Genomic DNA, 20,361 nt, shown 5'->3' with positions numbered 1-20,361 from the left:
TTAGCATAAAGAGCAATAAATGTCCAAAGGGCTACTACAGCCCATCAAAACAGAGGAGGAAGCAGAGAAGCCGCGGCCGCGGGGGTCAGACCCCGACTGGGGGGATCCCGTCTGCTGGGGGTCGGCCGGGCGAAGAGGTGTTACAGAAGAGGAGGAGGAAGAAAGAACAAGGAAAGATTATAGAACGGGGGGGGGGGGGGGGGGGGGTTAGCAGGAACAAAGACGTTAATCAAGAGGAGCCTCTGAACTTATCACACAGTGTGTTGATTCTGTGACCTTCCTCGTGAACCAGCACTATTTTCTCTCCCGTTCAGGACTGGGTGAACTTCTCTCCTGGAATTTCCGTGTTCCATCTGATAATATATCATCAGCCGGACCGAGAAGAGCGTAACAACACTGAGCCATATTGTTTTGCTTCAGATGGCCATGAATTATTAGTAAAAACCTCCATCCAGGGCCCGTGTGGAAGGTTACACACGCACGCGCTTTTCTGCTGAAATTCATCAATAAATATCAATTAAACGCCTGAAGCTTGCAGCCAAAACAGGCAGCAGAGGCTTCTTACAGTAATGGAACAAACAGGGTCAATCAGGCCTCTTTTAACCACCTTTAGAGGTAAGAATTCCCTTTTTGTGATGTCTCCTAAAGCTCGATGCGTTAATAGTGACCGTTGTGCTGCTAAAGGGTAAATGAGAGCGCTGCTCTAAGTTCCTGGAGGTGATCCTTACATCTGTTAGGTCAAACTCTGAGCAAAGCAGCTTATTAGCAATTTAAAGTCCTCTCTGCTGTCCCCTGCAAAAGAAGAGCCGTGCGTTCACATTTTCCACGGCCAATTTAGCAGCTTTAACTAGTTTGTTTCTCAGTGGAATAATGTGAACTTTAGGATCTGTGAGTCGAGCTGTGAATAAGAACTCTCAGCTAGCGATGGCTACGTCCTCCGCTACGCTACTGCCTGGACATCCAACGAGAAAATTGACTCGTTTGAGACGCCACCGCGACAGAGTCCTCTCTGCTGCCGCCTCACTTCCCTTCCCTTCCTTCGCCTGAGAGGTTTTTATTTATATGTTTAGAAAGAGCGACAGACAGAATTCAACCCAAACTCGCCAGGCGTCCTTGCACCTTCGGATCTAAATTCCTGACGCCGTCGCGCTGCCCCAGGGGTTCTGCTTCCGTGGCTACAAACACTGGAAACCCGATTTAGTCTCCGGGCCCAACGGGATGATGACGGGATCGACTCATTCTTGACCTGCGGCTGGTGAGCAGTCGTATCTTCCCGCTCCACGTTGAGAAAGCCTCCATATAAGGCCAGGTGGGGAGACTGGGAGCCTTATCACACCCCGTTACCGTGGTGCCTCGCAGTCAAAACACATGTGGGAGAGACATCTGAGGACGGAGACTCTTTCCTCGACAGGCGGCCGCAGAATAATGATAACTTCAGCGCTGAAAGATGGTTCTTCCAGCCCGTTGTGCACCGTCTGTAATTTCAAAGCCATTTTTAGCACAATCTGAGCGGACCTTTCTAAATATAAATGAGAATAAACATATGCGGCGCAGACACACTTCAGCCTGCTCAACATGAACCCACTCAGTCAACAGTCTGTGTGACAGCCAGGAAATAGAGCCCGATTTAAATGCCATTAAAGATAAACGTGCGTGATTCGCCCTCATCTGTTCCAAAATGTGGCTCTAAATGCCTTTTTTTTTTTTTTTTTTTTACATGACTGCACCCTGTGTGGGACATTTGGGAAGCGAATGGTTCTTCTCCCCTGACAGAAGGGGTAATTGACAAAGGCCAAACATGCAGCCTCTGTCGTGCACTCGCTCCACCAGTGCAGCCCGGCCATTCTGTCGCTCTCACAATGCCGCCACTATAAAGTGATTAAGGGGTCTGTGGGAGCGCGCACGAGCCGCGGAGCCAAGCACGCCGAATTTGTTTAATGTGTCGGTCAGGGGCGCCTTCAAGAATCACGCCGAAAAATGCGCGCTGAAGTTAGCACACTCGACAAGACGCATTAAATTTCACAGCACAGATGAAGGCCTCGTGAATAATCCCATAATCAAGCAGCATTTTTCACACTAATGAGTCACCCTCGAACGTGTGAGTGAATCTTTTCTATGAGTAACAAAGAAAGCAGCATATTTTCTTCCAGTGGTCCCAATGACGGGACAATGGGTTCGCATTCATTACTGATGACAAAAGGTTTACCGTCCACAATTAGCATAATAGCACATAATGGGCTCAATGGCCTCTTCGTGGCACCTTGACAAAAGCAGCCTGTGAGGCACGCCATGTTACCGTGCAAGCAAGCGCAGCGTGCTCGCTGTAAATAAGGTTCAGTCGGCTCGGAGGTCTCCTCGCAGAGCTCTTAGATCAGAGAAAAGGCGTCTCTCCTCTGGAGAAGCAGCTCGCTCTCGGTCTTTGGGAGCGCGCTGCCATCTTTCGCTGCTTATTTCCCACCCATCCTCTCTGGTGGATTATGAGTCTGCGATGAGAATTTCTTTTTCCTCGGCTAGTTTCGTGGGCTGTTAACAGAAATGGAGTAAGAGCAGATTTCACCACACCAGAACTGGTTTCTCAGAACGTTTTATCTCTGCTCATTACCTGTTTATTACCTTCACGTCACACAGGCGACCACTGACAGCTTTGACATATGGCATTTATTACTGCTCTTCGCGACACTAGCGCACCATAAATCACCAAACAAACCACCACTGAGAAGCAGAAACGCTAAAAATAGCCAATGTCCACTGCACCTGGGTGAATAAAAACTGTAATATTAGCGTGTGTCGCTGAGAGATGCCGTGAGGCACGATGAATAATATGGAAAAGCCAACCAGGGGTTGAGGCTCCAGCGGTTTCCCTGGCATCATGGACCACTGGATTTACGCATGAGGGCATGGAGACACTCAGCATACACATATTCATGAGTTTACCATGAGTTTTCACCCCTGTTCCATCCCCCTGTGAGCCGGTGAGATGACAGAGGAGAAATGAAAACCTCCTTGCAGTCAGCAGAAAGGAGCGCACACCTAATAAAAATGGATGTGGCACAAGGGAACACAGAAAAACAGAACCAGGTCCTGGTTTTAAGCTGGGTTACAGTAAATCTGGTGATTTACTCACTGCTATTTCCGAACCAGCGCGCTGTTCGTGCATTCAGAAACAAGCAGCTAAACTCTCCCCGAGACTGAAATCCTGGCGTGTGAGGTCACTTCGGCAGCAGACAACAGCCAGAAAAAAATTCCCAGGCTGCCACCGTGCTCACATAAACACTGGGAAAGGAGTGCCCCCGCACACGTGGACTGTTCTCAGACGCCAGGGTTCGACTCCGCACCAGAAAATAAGGAAATGTTCCAGAAACCGCTCCCGCTCAATAATATTTGATCGAAACGAGACATAACGGAGGGGGCCCGGGGCCAAATCGACCCCTCCTTTAAAGAGACACATTGGTTCCGAGTGAGGGATAAACAGGGCGCGGCCCAGGCCTTCCCGCTCCTGAAGAGACCTCCCAGAAGAAAGATGGAACCCATTGATGCAGGTCCTTCATGAGGGTTAAGGAGGGGATGTTAGTACAGAAGCTGTGTGACCTTCCCCAGAGCGGTGCCACAGCAGAACCACAGCAGCATCATTAATAAATGATATTAGCCCGTGGATTTTATTGATGGAGCCAGATCCAACACTCATCCTTCAGGCTTCTCATCCCGACTTTCCCCTCCTGCCGTTTCGGGGGGGGCACTTGGAACGCTGCTGAATGAGTGGGAATTTTCATTTTTAATCTCGCAATACGGCCGCTCTGTGGACAATTCCAGTGGCATAAGACTAATAGTAATATAGTAACGCCGAGCCTTTCATCAGAAAAGGTAAGCTCGGTCCTGACCGGGAGACTCCGAGGCCGGAGCACACGGGCGGGCTGAAAAGAAGCTATTTTTAAGGTGTTGAATGCGTGAGGATTATAAAACTAACCAGCGCGCTGCAGACATATGAAACAGCCACGCAGCGAGCACTTCAGCTCTAAAATGCTCGTCCCGGCCACTCAGGGAGCTGATAATGGGCCGCCGGGGCGGGCTGGTATAACGATGGTGCAGGTCCACATTACAAAATGGAAAAACAAACCTGTTAAAGTGTTTGTTAAAGCTCGCGGATAGAAAAAAAACAACTATTACAAAGGCCACAGAACTGAAAGGTGATCTGTTTACAATGCAAACAAGGATCCATTAATTCATGTGTTCAAAAAGATAAGAGGTGCTAATGTTTACGTTGGCACTTTATCAGGACAAAGCGCTATAAAACTGGACATTTCTGTACGTTCTGGACACAGGTCACATGACTGACACTGATGAGAATAATGACGGCGTCTCATTAAACCAGATGACCAGCGACTCCGCACGGGCAACAAAATAGAAGATGGAGTCTTGACAGAAGATTTAACAGCACGTTTGTGAGTTATTGATCATTTTCTCTAATAATTGAAGCAAGCGTTCCACATTAGCCCGAATTTGAGGAGGTTTATTAAAGTCAGTGGTCGCTCTGAAGCTGGTAATTACGACCCTTAAACTGAGGGATGCGACCCAATCACCACTGTTGCAGCTCATCCGTGGTGCAAATCGTTGCCGAGATCGAGAGTTGTTGACGAGATCTGTTCGCCGACCGGCTTCCTCTGCATCTCTGTGGGGCTCGCCGTTCCCCATCAGAGACGTGTCATTTCCATCTTCTAATGATTCAAGTTAATAACGGCGCGATGAGAAGAATCAGGAAAACTCAGCCGACAAAACGGCCTCTTTTAACGGCGCCATCAACAACGTCACCATACGGAAGGCCAGCGATGCTGCTTACGGCCTGCTGGACGTAGCCTCGGGCAGCGCTTACACGCGTATTAAATGCATCATTCTCAAGCCGACGAGTGACATTTCGGGGACTAAAAGGACGCGAGCAAGCCGCACCGGTTTGACTGAAACGGGGAAAAGACGAATGTGCGTCTGGTGACGTCATTTGTCGTCTGCAAGGCGGCCGCGGTGATTCAATACGTGTTCCCATGGGTGAAAGAAAAGCCTGGGATGGTGAGTTATGGAGGAGCTACACACACATTTTCATTAGGGAAAGCCTGAACTTTGACCTCCCGACCAGCAGCATCCTCTGTGAAACCCCACCTGTGGCTGCTCCCGTTCTCAGGCGTAGTTAAAGAAAGAAGCAGGCAGCTGTGACCGCGGCTAAATAACAAGAGACCGCAGCAATGGGAGCCACGCTAATGTTGAAGTCCTCTTTGTGGGACACTTCTTTCTGGTCCTATAGGACGTGCAGCTTATCCTGCGGGGGAGGGGGGCAGTTAGATCGTCTCCCGGGGTTATTAAAAACATGTCAGGCCCGGGAGAGAGGGGGTCGGAGGAAGCAGGTAAAAGAGACGAGGGGATGTTGTGGTCATCTGTTTTGAATTCCTACATATTACAGGAACCCAGGCGATTCAATTAGACAGGCAGAAGAAGCTGCAGTCTGGAATATGAAGGCAGGGCTTTCCAGCAGAACCAGAGCAAGCAGAACCAGAGCAAGCAGAACCAGGAAGCAGAACCAGAGGAAGCAGAACCAGAGCAAGCAGAACCAGAGCAAGCAGAACCAGGAAGCAGAACCAGAGCAAGCAGAACCAGAGCAAGCAGGACAATCGGAACATGGATCAACACCAAAGTCGGATTGATGTCAGCTGCATTTGTTCTCACATGCATGGTACACGTGCTCTTTAGGCTCACACCCAATAAGGATGAACTGTACGTTTGTTGGGATTATTTGCTGCTGCTGGCAATATCGATGAAGACCTGGGGGGGGGGGGGGGGGGGGGCAGCCGAGTAGAGCCAAGTCACACCATTAGCATCAAAGCTAACAGCTAAGGCAGATAGGTGCTGGTGTCTGCTGCAGCCTAAACTGGTGCTGCAATTAAACCAAACTGATTTCCAACAGAGTTTGGTGGCGCTGAGCAGCCCAGAGGGAGCACGGGGAACGTCAGGATGAATAATTCACCCAAGCTGGGCTGACCTTCTTTCTGATAACGAACCTCATTACCGGTAAACAATCAGAAGTAAATATAGAACCAATGTAAAGCATCCTTTCACAAAATAAACCCGCCGTGCTCCACAAGCGTGTCGCGCTGAACATTTATGGAGAATCTACGTTAAACACAACTGCTGGATTTGGTAGATGTGTGTCACTCCGACACTGTTGATGGGAATTGAACGAAAAAAATAAAAAAATGGGCACAGAGCATCTTAAAAGATAACCTTATATGATCAAAACAAGGCCTCTGTAATGAGCTGCATTATTACATTAGGTTTCTGAAGACTTGGGAAACACGAGAATATCCCTTTATATAAAGAAACGAGAGAATTATCTTGGGATGTCACATAAACAGCAGTGGACTAAAGGAGGGAGGAGCCCAGGCCCCACGTTAACAAGGGAGAACAGATATGCTAAAAACAACAGCGCAGCGAGGAAAGAACAACAAATACGGCAGCTCGTTCCCACACACTCACATCAGCACATTAGGCCGCAGCATGGCTTTGACAGAAAATACTAATAGATGCAGGGTCACATGCCACTCGCACAGAAAAGCCAAATCATCAGCGCAGCTCGCACGACTACATCCAAACACCAGCGTCCTGAAGGGGAGGAAACAAGGAAGGAGAAGGAAGGACATCCGTCAACGTGCCCTTTAATATCTATCATCAAGACTGTTGGTGGCCAAAATAATAGATAGGAAACTTTGGGTGCACAAAGTTTTAACTCAATTTCACTGCAGATGGGCGCAAAATAATGCTTTAAAATGCGCATTTGATGCTGCATTTGGAGAGTTTGTGACTAAACATGGTGAAAACAAACATGTTTCTCTCATAAGCATGACCTGAATTATTAATGCAGCATAAAAACGCAAATATAACTCAACCCCTAATCAGGGGGAAAGGGCCAAATGAGGCTGCGAAGCTTTTACAGAGAACGTGAAAACAGCACAAAAGCTGCAGGTTTTTTTGTTTAATTCATTTTTAAACATGTGCTTCTTAATTAAAAGTCCTAAAGGATTATTTGTCTGGGATAGCTGCAAAATGCTTCCCAGATATTCCGAAACTGCTTCGTCCAAAACAGCTGAATGCTGTTTTAATAACAGCAACCCAACAACACAATTAAAGGTACCTGTAAATAACAGAGGGAAATTAAACCCATTTGTGGCTCCACATTTACCGCCCAGAGTCCACTACTGGTGCTGTTAAAACGCTCCCCGAGGCGCTCGGATTTTATAAGGAACGCGTCGGCTCGGCAGCCCATTAACAGAACATCCCCGAAACGATCAACCCCAAAGCTCACGCGAGCCGGGACGGAGCCGGAGGGAGCAAGATGGCTCGTTTTAGGCCTGAAAGCAAAACACACTTTCCCACTTTAATGCAGACTTCATTTCAGAAGAAGCCCTAATTATCCCTCAATATGTTGCACATCTTGGTGCAGAAGCTGCACTCCAGGCTCTGAAGGTCCGGCAGGTCACCTGACTTTCAGTCCAGGCGGACGGCCACCGTGCACCGTGCTCTCCCACCGCCTCACTACAGTCGCTGAACTACAGTCGCACGCGGCCGCTTCAGGAGCACAGGCTTAGAAACGGACCATCTGAGCGACGTTCTCACCGCCCAGTTTGACATGAGAGCTCATCCGACCAGATTCCCTGATATTCTTTAAGGTTCACACTCTCACGTTGGACCAGGCGCCCAAGAACTCCAACCAACTCGGCTCCGACGCAAAACAATGTGACTTGTGGATTGTGCTAAACATGCCACTGCCTGGCAGCTGATACAGTTTCCGTGGCAACCAGAGGCGTATCCCGCAGCAAAGACGACAATGTCTATCAATCACAAGCTCGGCATGTTAAATGAGTGGTGAATTATATGAAACAAATGAATTTAAAGACAGATTATTGTTGCAAATATGGAACTTTTGTAACTCAAATCATTCAAACTTTGTCTGAAAACGAATGACGGATGTTTTCCTGCATAAATGTCAGGTGAGTTCATCTCAACCGTGTCGTTAGACTAAAAAGCCTCAACATCAGTGTTAGGTAACATCTCAGAGTGCCCAAAATGTGTCTTTGACCCCCCGCTGGCCTGAAAACGGATTGATTAGAGCAAATGTGAACTTCTCAGACGTGTGATACGGGCAGCTGACCACATCTGAAGGCAGTTGTGACGTGTTCTGAAGGGCCAGGCCGGGCGGAAAGCCTGTCCCGCGGCTGCAGCTCCCTCCCCGGCCCCGCATCCTGTCCCATTACCCCGCTACTTTTGCAACTTTCACGCAGTGTGTGTGTGTGTGTGTGTGTGTGTGTGTGGGAGATTGTTGGGAACACACAAAAAAAGGTCCCCTTCCGTGAGGTGGCGGCTGACCCTCTGGAGAAACTGTGCACGCCATTGCTGCGTGGTTCTTACATAAGCCTGCGCCCCCCCCCTGACATCCACCGTAGAAACCTTCACCGGTTGACTGGTGATGCGCATTCATCTAGAACTTCCGCCTCATGTTTAATAGTTGCGCCGCGTGTCTTTACGTACCTGCTTCCAGAAAAAGCTGTCTATGCCATTTATCATCCAAGAAACGGCCACGTGAACTGCGGAAAGTATAATTCCAGTGATGACGGCGGCGCGCATCCTGACAGGCAGCAGGGTGTAAATGACATGGATGAAGAACACCGTCCACCAAATTCCCTCCGAGGCACTTCTGGGCTCCACCAGCAGCACTCCTGTCACCTGGATCACCAGCACCAGCAGGATAACCACGTAACACACGATCCACATGTGGTCCTGGTGAAAAGCGTTCCTGTTGCACACCACCATGAGGACCAGTGTGAGGACGATGGCCCCGGAAAATACCACCACATAGGTCGTGTTCGCCGTCCCGCCGGAGCAGTGGAAGCCCAGCATGACCGTGAAGACCAGCACCAACACGGCCATGAGCATAGTCAAACTACTCTGGTTGAGACGGAAAAAGTAGCGCTGGTAGAGGCGCTCCAGCTTCTCTGACTGGAACTTCTTGGATTTGAAAATCTGCATGACGCCGATGCAGCACGCCACCAGGGAAAACTTTCCCTCCGACATGGCTTCCTCCTCGTCTGTCTTCGTTTTGGCTCTGCGCTCCTCCAGACCCAGCTCCACGGACTTGGGTCTCACCTCGCCGTCACCACGCTTCGGGGATGCGCGCTTTTGGTCTCGGTTCTCGTCGCCATGGTCCTGCCAAGCCGACCTAGACCTGAAGCTGACCCTGCTGACAGTCGTGGAGGCTCGCCCCGGCTGCCGGCGTTCCGGATCATCCTCGTCCCTCCACCGACTGTTAGTCCGGGTGAGCTTCTTGCGCGGAGATTTGGCAAAGTACGGGCACCCGTTGGCCACGGACTCAGACTCGCCCCAGGCTGATCTGATCTCGGTCCCGCCCCTCAACCCAGGCGCACCGACTCCGGGTGGGCTGACACTATTGGATCTGGACATTGTAGAAAACAGAAGGCAGCAGCAGAATGTGCCCACACAAACGCTTACAGAAGATTTTACAACGTTTTAAACGTCCCGAGTTACATTTCTCAACACTCCGTCTCCAACTTTTGACGGCAAATATCCATTCTTTAAAAAATAAAAAAAACTAATTTGGGTTCACTCAAAATTAGAGCGCGTGATTTGGGAGTCGGAAAAAACAATTGAACATGCGCAAAAGTCACAGGGGGCAGTTTTCACAAGAGAGGAGGGAACATTGGATCCAGGTGGATTTGGCCCCACATCATTGGGCCAATTAACTGGCATCCGTGGAGAGTGCGCGGCAGAAGGCGCAAAAGCAATTACGCAACTCGGGGACTCTCCAGAGAGCAAACCCATCAATTACGCCGCGAGCCCGTTATATCTCCGGACATGTCTCACGGTGTTCGAGGCGTGTGCGTGCGTGGGGGGGGAAACACGGTGATGTCAGCAGATGAAAAAGGCGAATTCCATGTTCGCTGCGGCGGATGAACGCCGGGTCTGGCTGCGCCTTTGCTGGCCGAACGTTGCAGAACTGCGCCGCGGCGGAAGCCTCGCGTTCACGAAAAAGCATCATCACGATCCGCGCACGCCCGCGCTGATGAGAACGGAGGAGAAAAACTCAGCCGCTCCTCCTCGCCAACGTCCTCCTCTGCCTCTGGCAACCGCAACGACCCGCTGGCCGGTCCATGGTGCTGCCTGGTTAATATTACATCACAGCCCGTGCGCGCCTAACCCCGGATCGATGTGCAACAGCTGTCCATCACTGCCCAAATCTCTGCCAACCGACTCCTGCTTGGACCTGCGGCCGCGCCGTGTACGCAGCGAATCCGTGGCCCGGCGCCGCGCAGAGCGTTCACGCGGTTCCGGAGAGTCCCCCCGCAGCCTCGGACGGTCCGTTCGGCGTCGGTTTGGACCTCGGCATCACAACATATACGCCGCCAACTGCTGCCTCGGTTGCCATTCAACCAAGGGTGCTTCCTGGAGCCCGCCTGGCCCCCGCGCGTCCATTGGAAGCGGGAGGGCGGTGAGTCACGCACTGGCGCGCACCCATTGGACCGCACGCCTGTCAATCAACTTCAAGGCTGCGCGACCCCCGCCAGCTTTCGACGAATGGGCGGACCGGTACGCACAGCTGGAACGCCGTCATACACTCACACGAACTCACCCCCACACACACGCACGCCTACACGCACTCCTACACAAACTGGGGTTTAAATGAACCCCGACCCTCAAACAAGAAACAGGTGTAGGTGAGTGCACATCTCAGTATATAACTGCACTGGACCTCATCTGGTGATTAATATTCTTAAATAATCCTGTAACGTCACATTATTCATGTCAATTATAAAAAAATAGAGAGTGCACAGATTTTTCTTTTTAACTGATACCTGATTTGATTTGGATGTTTTTTCACAGTTTTGTTTGAAACTCATGGAATCCCCATCCAATGACCATTTCAAGGATGGTGGTGGTGTTTTTGGACCTTTTGTTATTAACTATAAAGTGAAGAGTTTGGTGTTAAAAACTGCCTAAATCAGGCTTTGGCTTGGTTAGCTGAGTGGCGTCTCATTCTGGAGTTGTAATCAAGTTACATTGGTCCTATTTGCATTGTGCGCTTAGTAAATTTAAAATGCCTCCACGTGACAGGAAGCCGAGTGTTTGCTGAGATCAGCGGTCCTGTGGCCATATTTAAATATTCTACTCACATCAAGCAATGTCAGATTTCAGTCGGATGTGAACTTGATTCAACTCCTTAAATTCGGTTTTATCTTCCCTCTCGTGACTTTGATCCATTCTGCTGAAGTTTCTCTTGAAGTCAGTGTTTTCTTTTTACTTTTTAATTATTTGCTTCTTTATTTATTCCCAGATTCTCTGGTCATGCTGACTGGCCAGGCTGGCAGGAAGGTCAGCCCTCTGAGTCAGGGAACATTCAGGTGTCTGGAGCAGAGCTATTATCCCTGCAGGGAAACACGTCCCACCCCCTTCATGACACCGTAACAGCCCCCAGCAGCCGGATGCTTCATGGGCACCGTGGACAGGAGCGGTACCAAAGGTCACTTTCCATCCAAAAGTGAGACTGTAGAGCACACACGTGCACACGTGCGAACACGTGTGCATAATTGAACCGGTGAGGATAACAACCAGAGTGAAGCCTGTAAAAATATTGCACTCACAATTCTTTTACCATTCAGATTTTTGCACTATTGCATTTTGTTTAACCTCGAGTTTTTCAGTGCTGTGTAGTTCTATTAGATTTGAAAAAAATATCTCTGCTAACTTGGTAACACAACAATCCAGACAGATAAACGCAGATAAGGTAGAACCATGAAGACTGATACAGAAAATATGTGAACCGAGATCCACTCTGCTGCTTTTTATCTAAGGAATTTGAATTTTGAGTTGATTTTAAAGATTTGTCAGATCAATATGACTAATGCAACATGTGTTGCCATTTTATTTCATCTTCAGAAACCAGAGCAGTCCCAGTATAAGCTGACATGTTCGATAGAACAGCTCATTATAACACAATGGCCACTCCATGAAGCCTTCTTCAGAGGAGATGAGACAGTAATTTTCCTTTCAGACGTGGACGTAGCATGAAATAATTGTATCGGCTTCGCCTGAGCTTGATTAATTCTGAAATTATTGCAGACTGGATGTGCAGCTGCTCTTCAATGTGCCATGAATTGTATAATGTTCCCACCCACACAGTGTACGAACAAATGAGTCATCCCACACACTCGCGCTAAAGCACAAGTTAAACCTCTTTTCTTATCCCCCAAATTAGCAAGAGGTCCATCAGAAGCCCGGTAATAATGAAAAGGGATGAATTTGCTCTTATGACAGGTTTATTGTAAATATATACTCGTTCATACCTGTACAAAGTTGACTGGGCCCATGCAAGAACAAAACGGCGGTATCAAAACTTTCCTCAGTAGAACCAGTTACATATGCCATGCGTCTGAGCTGGAACGTCGTCATCATTCCGCTCCGGCTATGACAGGGAACGCATAGGGAAACAGGCAGGAAAAGGTGGGGGGGCCGTGTGCAATCAGGGCATCAAGACGGAGAAAGCAATCTACAGTTGGACTTTATTGGATCAATTCAAACATTGAAGACATGTCTAGAGAGGAAGGAAGAGAATGTAGCAAGAAAAACAAACAAACAAAAGCCTAAAATTTGAGCCGTCAGAATTCCAAAAGCAACTACAAAACTCCCCGTTTCTGGTACAGAAAATGTGAGACTCATCTGACTCAGCGTTTTACAACAGATATTCAGGAGACGGAATAATAAATAAACTACCAAACTATGTTCACGTCACTCTGTACAAAAAGTCCATAAAGGTGTAAATCCTACATCCACATTTGGGGCTACAGGTCACAAGTTAAAGCTCGGAAACTGCTGCTACTGTGTGTTGTGCTGCTTTGGTCTTAAAGATTCCCTTTCTTTTAAACCCAAATTAAAAACGCCAAAGAAAACGCAATCCTCTGAATGCAAGAGCATTAAAGGAGAGATAAGACGAGCGAGGGGCTGCGGCGCATCCCCCCCCCAAAAAACCGTTCATGTTAAACAAGTCAGCATTAAAGGGTCATGTGATCAAGATGAAACTGACAGAGATCCAAACTAACAGACAGCAGTGTGCACGAGCGGCTCTAACCCAAAAAAAACATGCAGACTCAGAAAGCGAGAGGTTTATTCAACTCAATTATGTAATCAAAGCAATTTGAGGGACAAAAAAAAAAAAAAGTCCCACAAACAATCAGTGCAGATGCAAACGACCGGGGTTCGTCACACGTTCGCTGCCATAAAAGCAGAAGAGATTCTTAACTCAGACAGAACGAGCTGCAGAAATCACCGCCAGTGTGGGAACAATGACTTTTTAAAGAAAGGCGCTCAGTTTAATGCTCATCTGTGCCCCAGATTTGCTCATTGCTCAGACAGCAGCTTAACCGTATCCATGGCAACCTGCAGTTTCTTTCCTGCTGCGAGCTCCCCGACTAAACAATTACTCGTTGCGTATCGTTAATAAATTGGAACTGGAAAGATCAACCGTCGCTGATGGACTGTGAGCACCCGGACAAGAGCTGGGGGGGGGGTTGACTGTTAAGAGTTTTCTTCATCCAGGCCACTTCTGACGGGACCTTGTGTTTGTTTTTTTTCCTCCTCTTTTGGTTTTTCTAGGTTCTTTCTCACTCAGTCGCTCTTGCCGTTGAGGTCAGGTCACTCCACTTTGCTGTAGTCCTCCGCGTGGCCCAGCACCTTCTTCCTCTGTCGTATCATGTGAAAGTAAAGCTGGGGGAACACTGAGAGAAGGCGGACAGGCGTCAGTATGAGGTCCAGGTCTGAGCGAGCAGGTGATTTAAACTCTATCGAAAAGTTGTTAGCAACAGAAAGACATTCCAATACAATAGACTAGGGTTGTGTTTGGTAACTCGTTTTAGAGTACCAGTTGAGAGGTGCAGCAGGGTCCAGAAATGCGGTGCTGCAGTTCCCGACTCAACCACTAGGACACCAAAAGTACATTGACTGAAGACAATGAAAGTTCAGATTTAAAAATTATTTTCTTTACTATTTTCTCCAACTGTAGTCTTGTCTTGTGCTCCATCTGTCCTGTCCTTATGTCACTGGCATTTTAATATTGCGCGTTTTAATCTCTAAGAGATCTTTTTTTATACACAATCACCCCCAATCACTTCAGCGGAAAGATCCATTTGTGATTTAACAGAGAATATATTAAATGTGCAAAAGGAAAATGTGCGATGACTTACGTGGAATGTAGGAGAGCATGACGACAATGAGGAAGGCGTAGTAATCAAAAGAGAAGTTGTATTTGTTGGGGAGGGTGATCGAGTACAGGCCCGTCTTCTGCACGTAGGGCAGCGCGGCATAGATGGTCAGCAGCTCCCCCGTCACTCCCATGGGGTAAAGCACGATGAAGAAGGTGTATCTAGAGCAGTATTTCAGATACTCGGAGTTTAATACCATTTAGGATTATTGGAAATCTTAGCAAATAACTAGAAACAGATTAAAAGGATACCCTGCATACCAAGAGACAGGTGTGTGTATGCAAGGAGCTCCTACCACTAATTATTAATGGAAAGTGTAAGCCTGCCTAAGGAATAGTGATCATTTCAGACTAGAATCACATACAATAACTGCTATTTAACTATTTTAACTGCAAGCCAGCATCTTGCAAGTACAGTAACAATCTTCCACAAGTGACACTCTTTCATAATAAAAGCCGTATTCAGGAATGGATTCATTTACAGAAACACCAGAGTCATAACAGAAAGTACCAAAAAAAGCCAACCAGCATCTTTAAACATCAGTTGGAGAAACAAGACAGGTTAGCCAACCGTTCCTACCTTGCCCATTTGATGAGGTATGGCAGGTGATTGAGGAGGCTGAAGGTGTAGAAGGAGTAGCGGATGATCTCCGTGACCGTCCAGGCTGTGACGAACAGCAGCACGCTGTCCTCACTCTGCACCTGAGGAGAGGCGCAGGTGAGGCGGGACCAAAGAGCAGCAGAGGTGACAACATGCTGCTGTACAACAGAACAAACAAGAGCCTTTAATGCAGAACCATGCTGTTGTTGTCAAACACACTGCAGGTGCACGGTCGCCGTCCTCAGCTACAGTTAAAAACCAATGCAAATATGATGTTAAGTCAGAAAGAGCACGCTTGAAATGATGCAGGAAAACGGACACAAAGACGGGAAAATGAATTAATTGGCTTGGAAAGAATGGCAGCCAAAAACACACATAGGAAAGAAGGGATTTCCACCTCAAAATTCCTGTTATTTGCTACACTGAAGCTCAGCAGAGACAATGCTGCAACCCTACAGCAAGACCGTCTCACTTTACTTACAGTTAGACCTCTCCCATCTATTAACAGGGCAAACAGTATATTAACAGGAATTCTTGTTTATTTTAACAGTTCTGGGTCACTTATTTCAAAGAAACTTTAAAGAAAAGGGGGCATTTTACCTCCCTGACGCTGTGTGTGATGGCCCAGGTGAGGAAGACCCGGGACAGGACCTGGAATCCAGTCAGGACGACAGAAGACGGCACAATTCCTGGAAAATGAGAGAGGACGACAGCGACGTGTGAGTCGGAATCACTGCCCACACTTCAAATATCAAACGGATTAGAAATGCCGTATTACTCTTATTTTTGAAAGAGCACTAGCGTGTAAATGGCACCGTATATTGAATGGGGCGTATTGATCTCAGCTCCAGAGAGAAGCCTACAGCAGTGTGTGTTTGTTCTGAGCAGAGAGCAGCTGCAGGGAGGCTAAGTAATCTTCCATTAATCCTTGATAACGAAGCAAATGGACTGAAGCGTGGCAGCCAAACACCAGCCAGCGTCTGTGCATATTTAGCTGTGATACATGTGCAGCTTACTGAGGCATAATTACACTCATCTGATGTCACATCAGGCCGCTGCAACATAACACACACTCACTGGTTCAACAAATATGGTTACAGGTGCCTGGTGGGGGTGTAAAGCTTGGATCAAACATTTTCATGTACAACACATTGATACGATACATTCACGTCTGACGAATCAATAACAGACAGTTGATGGTGAAGAAGGGAACTCACCCACAGCACAGTGCAGTATCTGTGAGAGAAAAGGGAATTTAAAAGAATTACTTTCTGCACTGCTGACAGCAGAGAAAGGTTACACTGCTGTTAATTGTTTCAATTAATGTGAACGTGAGACACAACTGTGTGTGTGTGTGTGTGTTTCTGCGAGTACAACAGTGTAATCTTATTTTACACAATGCTTCCTGAGTGGGATCACAGAAAATATCAATAAAGTATTCAATATGCTCTGTGCCTTTAATGCGTTAATGTGTAATGGTTACCATGGTGACGATGTTGTAGAGGACATACCAACCAGTGTACAGATAACTGGCTTGTGAAACTATGTGTTACTGTACATGCCTGAGGGTCATTCTGGACAACAGCAGGGTGCAAAAAAACGTTAAAACACTCGATTTAAAATGAACATTAAGGATGTTTTGAATGTGTGATGCAGTAACGATCCAACACTTTAAGAGATTTAGAGCTTTATTTCTCTAAATCGAGGAAAATTTGTGTTGGTTAGCATAAGCGTGTGTGTGGAGGGGGTCACTTCAATCAAATAAAACTGAACCTTGACCCTGTGCAACTGTGCCAACTGTTTATCTGTTTAGTGAACTGAAAATTCCCAATAGAGCTCAATAATGTGATTTTACTTTCTTAAATCAGTCACATCCTCTTACAAAATGTAGTTTATCTGCCATCTCATGGGAACCACAGTCACATCCCAGCCAGGGTAGGAAACTGGGCCAACAAACGGGGGGAAAGAGAACACCTGATCCCCTCGAAGTGAAGCAGATATGTGGTGTTGCATGAAGCAGCAACCTTCCATCTCACCTCCAGAAGAGCACCAGTCTGAAAGAACTTCAGAGGCTTCTCGATGGAGTAGTACAGCCCGTGGTAGCTTCCTCTGGCCAAATAGGCTCTGACCAGTCCCACAGCGATCACCAACCACCTGCAGAAGAATGACAGAAATGGGATTTATACAGAAAAGAAACCACACAAACACAATCACACACAGGACATTTCTTTTGCACTTAAATCTGTAAATGCTTCTGAATGATAGATCAGTGTGTTTTAACCAAACTTTGCAAAAAAAAAAAGGTCATTTTTATACGTAACATTACATCTGCAGAGAAAACAGCCTTGATATCACAAAGTTGCTAAAAAGACAAGATACCAACAGCTGAAGCAAGTAAAGACAAATCAGTTTAACTTGAGCCCTAAAAAAGAGTGAGGATACAGCGCGGCAGAACGCATTTCAAGTGCAGAGATTCATGCAAGTGTGAGAATTTAGTGTAAATAAATGAATGAGCCTGTCCTCACTCAAGACCCTAATGAGGTCTAAAGGGACTCCAGCAGGGCAAAAGATTCCTGTGTGAAGAATGATGATGTCTCCTCCAGAAGTCAGTCACGTAAACACTGAAACACGGGCATGCACGCACACAATGCTGACACACAAAGTGACCTGACTAGTTGGAGGAGTGAGCAAACTCCAACCATTACCCAGTTGTGCAATAGTCTGAAACCAATGAGGGACACACACTCCTAAGCCTGTATGTGGGTCAAGTTGTATGGAGGTCATAAAATGGGCGTCTCTGGTGCACTGAAACAGTTATCATTAGGTCTTCGTGAGGCAAAGAAATGGTTCAGAGAAGTCATTCTCGATTATGTATATAAAAAGAAGTCTTAAAACTTAAAATACCGTCTATGGACAACACACGTCCTGTGTCAGCCACAGACCTGACAGTCAGTCATTGTACTCAGTCAGTTGACGTTAATCTCTACAAGTCATTGACTAACAATGGAGCAGATCACGCAGCATGCGGTTACGATAATGAATGCTTATATTGGTGCAGGTTGTGAATTTTCGGATTGATCATTAAGCAGTTATACGAAACAAAAATAGCAACACAACGTGGATCTTTTGAGGATTTAGCCGCGTCTCGTCCAAAGGCGCCTTGACATCCACGCGCTCCACCGTAGCAGTATTAGCAAACACGCGACTCACCCGGCTGTCATGACAACATTGTAAATAACCAGGTAGGCCGTTGCCAGGGCACCGGGTCCCTTCTTCTTCTTCGCAGCCACATCACTTTGGGCCGCCTTGCTGGTGCCGGGAGCAGCCGCCGACATCTCTTCTACCCTCGATAGCCTCTGGTCTAGCACGACGGCGACTGACAGCTTCGCCTACAGAAACCGGAAACAAGCAGAGATCAGAAGCGGAAGTGTCGTCATTGGTCGACGCGAGCCACTCGGTGCGCTTTACTTCCGCATTTGGCTTAAAACGCTGCTGGTGCTGTTTAACGTTTGACTTGCTTATGTGCTATTTTCATGAGAATAAAAAGAGAAAAGGGAGTGATTTTACTTATGAACATTACTGTTGTTTAAATTATACAGAAATATCACTTATATACATTCTTGTGCATTTCGGTATAATGGTGCAACGATGCACAATAACAGTAAGGAAATTGTGTTGATTTTGGCAGATTCAGTGAAATGTAAAGAAAATGCACTTCCTTTTGGGATTTCGCAGAATATGCCAAGTGTTGGTTTCAAACATGAAGGCAGGTGAAATATGGTGGCTTTCAACTGTACAATAATGAATGGCCCCATTATAAAGGCCTTATCTGTTTGCGATACAGTGCAATGATGAAACGTTCAGCTATGCACAATATCAGAAACCCATCTCATTTATGTAATTATATTTTCCCACGAGGTGTCACTGTTTCACTGGGTACGAGTGAGTAAATCTAGATATCTGTAAAACCCACTTGTAATTGATTTCTCTTTTGAAAAAAAAAAAAAAGATGTTGTTTCAACCTGATTTGTAAGCTCTCTCTTTTTTCAGCTTCTAAAGTCAGAGAAAGATGGCAGAAATAATACTGTTGTATTTTCTTCCCTGAAAGAATTGATATGAGTCTATTTATCCACAAGAGAGCAGTATTCCTTTAGTTTCAATCTCACACTGTGCGTTTGCTCAGCACAACTTTATTTATCACGCACTTAACAACAGAGTGTAGCCAAAGTGCTGCACACCGATGAAAACATTAGTAAAACAAACAGATCAACAATTAAAGCCACAAACAATACGTTGCAGCGTTTCATACAGGGTTAAAACGCCAAAGAAAATAAATTAGTTTTTAGGAGGCTCCTAAAAGCTTATTTATTTTATTTTCTTTCAGTCTGCCTGATGTGCATTTTGGACTGCCTGCAGTAGGGAGAGCCATCTGATTAGTCACTGGGGTGCACCGCAGTAATCAAGGTGAGATGTAATAATTGCATTAAATAAAATCTCCAAGTGATGCTGAGAGACAAATGACTTAACCTTGGCCATGTGTTAGAGATGTGTCTCAGGTGGAAGAAGCTGGACTTCATCACTGAGCCAATCTGAGCTTCAGGTTTAAACTCATTAGCCAGTGTTTCACCCAGCTTTCACTATTGAGTTAAAACTTATTTTAAAAATAAAGAAAATTGAAGACATCCAAGCCTTGATTTCTTCAATGCACTCAAAAAGTTGGTGGCACATACATTTGTCTATGACCTGCAGAAAAATTGGAGAAGATGCTCTGTTTTCCATTGGTGATCCCAGAGCAAAAACAAGCAGGGAAAATAGAAGAGGCTCAAGAATAGAACCTTGAGGTACTCCACACGTGAGGGAAGCTACAGGTGAGTCAGTTGCTCCCATACGGCAAAAATAAATAAATAAATAATTCCCTCTGATAAGCAGGACCTAAACCAATTCAGCACATCACCCTGAATGCCCACCCAGTTGTGACAGGCGGATCTGATGGCCCATTGTGTCACATGCAGCTGTTAGGGCCAACATCACCAGAGTGAAGTATGCTGACATGTTCAAGCGTAGGTATATTCCAAAGGAAAGTCCCCTATTTTCTAGAAAGAAAGATGCCCTGCAGCGTCGGCTGTTCTGTGACGATTTTGAAACTGCAAATGTCCTTGGATCTAAAACGGGTTTACAAAAACTAGGTACTTTATAAACTAGATACATTTTTTGCTCTAAGGAATTTGCCCCAATCTTTTAGTCATCTTTGATCTATACTCATGCGTGCTCTGTTCCATGCACAGGACATCAGACTGTAATTCAGCTTTAATTCAATACTAATTTAATTTCAAACTGTATTCTGTGAAGATGATCCGGAAGTTGGTTCTACAGTCAGTAGATGCAAGCAATGGGTGTGTTGGGGGGTCTTTAGAATGTACGTGAAGGCCAGACCTTAAAAAAACCAAAAAACCTTTCG

The 20,361-nt window shown here is 46.6% G+C and overlaps 2 protein-coding genes and 1 long non-coding RNA gene across 5 annotated transcripts in view; 1 reads left to right on the top strand and 2 right to left on the bottom strand.

The window, feature by feature from the left end:
- The window catches only part of adcy5 (adenylate cyclase 5), a 29,442-nt gene extending 19,441 nt beyond the window's left edge, over nucleotides 1–10,001 (bottom strand). For 2 of the 3 annotated variants that reach the window (XM_011613217.2, XM_029834718.1), the window contains exon 1: nucleotides 8,566–10,001. In XM_011613217.2, coding sequence (XP_011611519.1) covers nucleotides 8,566–9,495 — 930 coding nt within the window. In that variant the 5' untranslated portion in view covers nucleotides 9,496–10,001. Of the gene's footprint in view, nucleotides 1–3,124; nucleotides 3,223–8,565 lie in introns of those variants that run through there. The other variant, XM_029834726.1, reaches the window with a different exon arrangement.
- A 29-nt stretch (nucleotides 10,002–10,030) lies between these two features.
- On the top strand, nucleotides 10,031–16,933 carry LOC115249491 (uncharacterized). Its single transcript, XR_003888164.1, has 4 exons — nucleotides 10,031–10,638; nucleotides 11,384–11,644; nucleotides 15,454–15,622; nucleotides 16,717–16,933. It is a non-coding gene; the product is annotated as an uncharacterized lncRNA (long non-coding RNA).
- Nucleotides 12,353–18,323, bottom strand: hacd2 (3-hydroxyacyl-CoA dehydratase 2). Its single transcript, XM_003962155.3, has 7 exons — nucleotides 18,114–18,323; nucleotides 16,940–17,057; nucleotides 16,121–16,139; nucleotides 15,504–15,592; nucleotides 14,883–15,004; nucleotides 14,286–14,464; nucleotides 12,353–13,820 (listed from the first exon to the last, which is right to left on the bottom strand). The coding sequence occupies exons 1-7, from the start codon at nucleotides 18,236–18,238 to the stop codon at nucleotides 13,738–13,740; spliced, it is 735 nt and encodes a 244-aa protein (XP_003962204.1). The 5' UTR covers nucleotides 18,239–18,323; the 3' UTR covers nucleotides 12,353–13,737.
- Between the last annotated feature and the right edge of the window lie 2,038 nt (nucleotides 18,324–20,361).

This window comes from Takifugu rubripes, chromosome 1, assembly GCF_901000725.2.
Source record: "Takifugu rubripes chromosome 1, fTakRub1.2, whole genome shotgun sequence".
In the NCBI taxonomy this organism is placed as follows: Eukaryota; Metazoa; Chordata; class Actinopteri; order Tetraodontiformes; family Tetraodontidae; genus Takifugu; species Takifugu rubripes.
The sequence above is the reverse complement of the archived record's forward strand: the minus strand, read 5'-3'. Positions and strand labels throughout refer to the sequence as shown.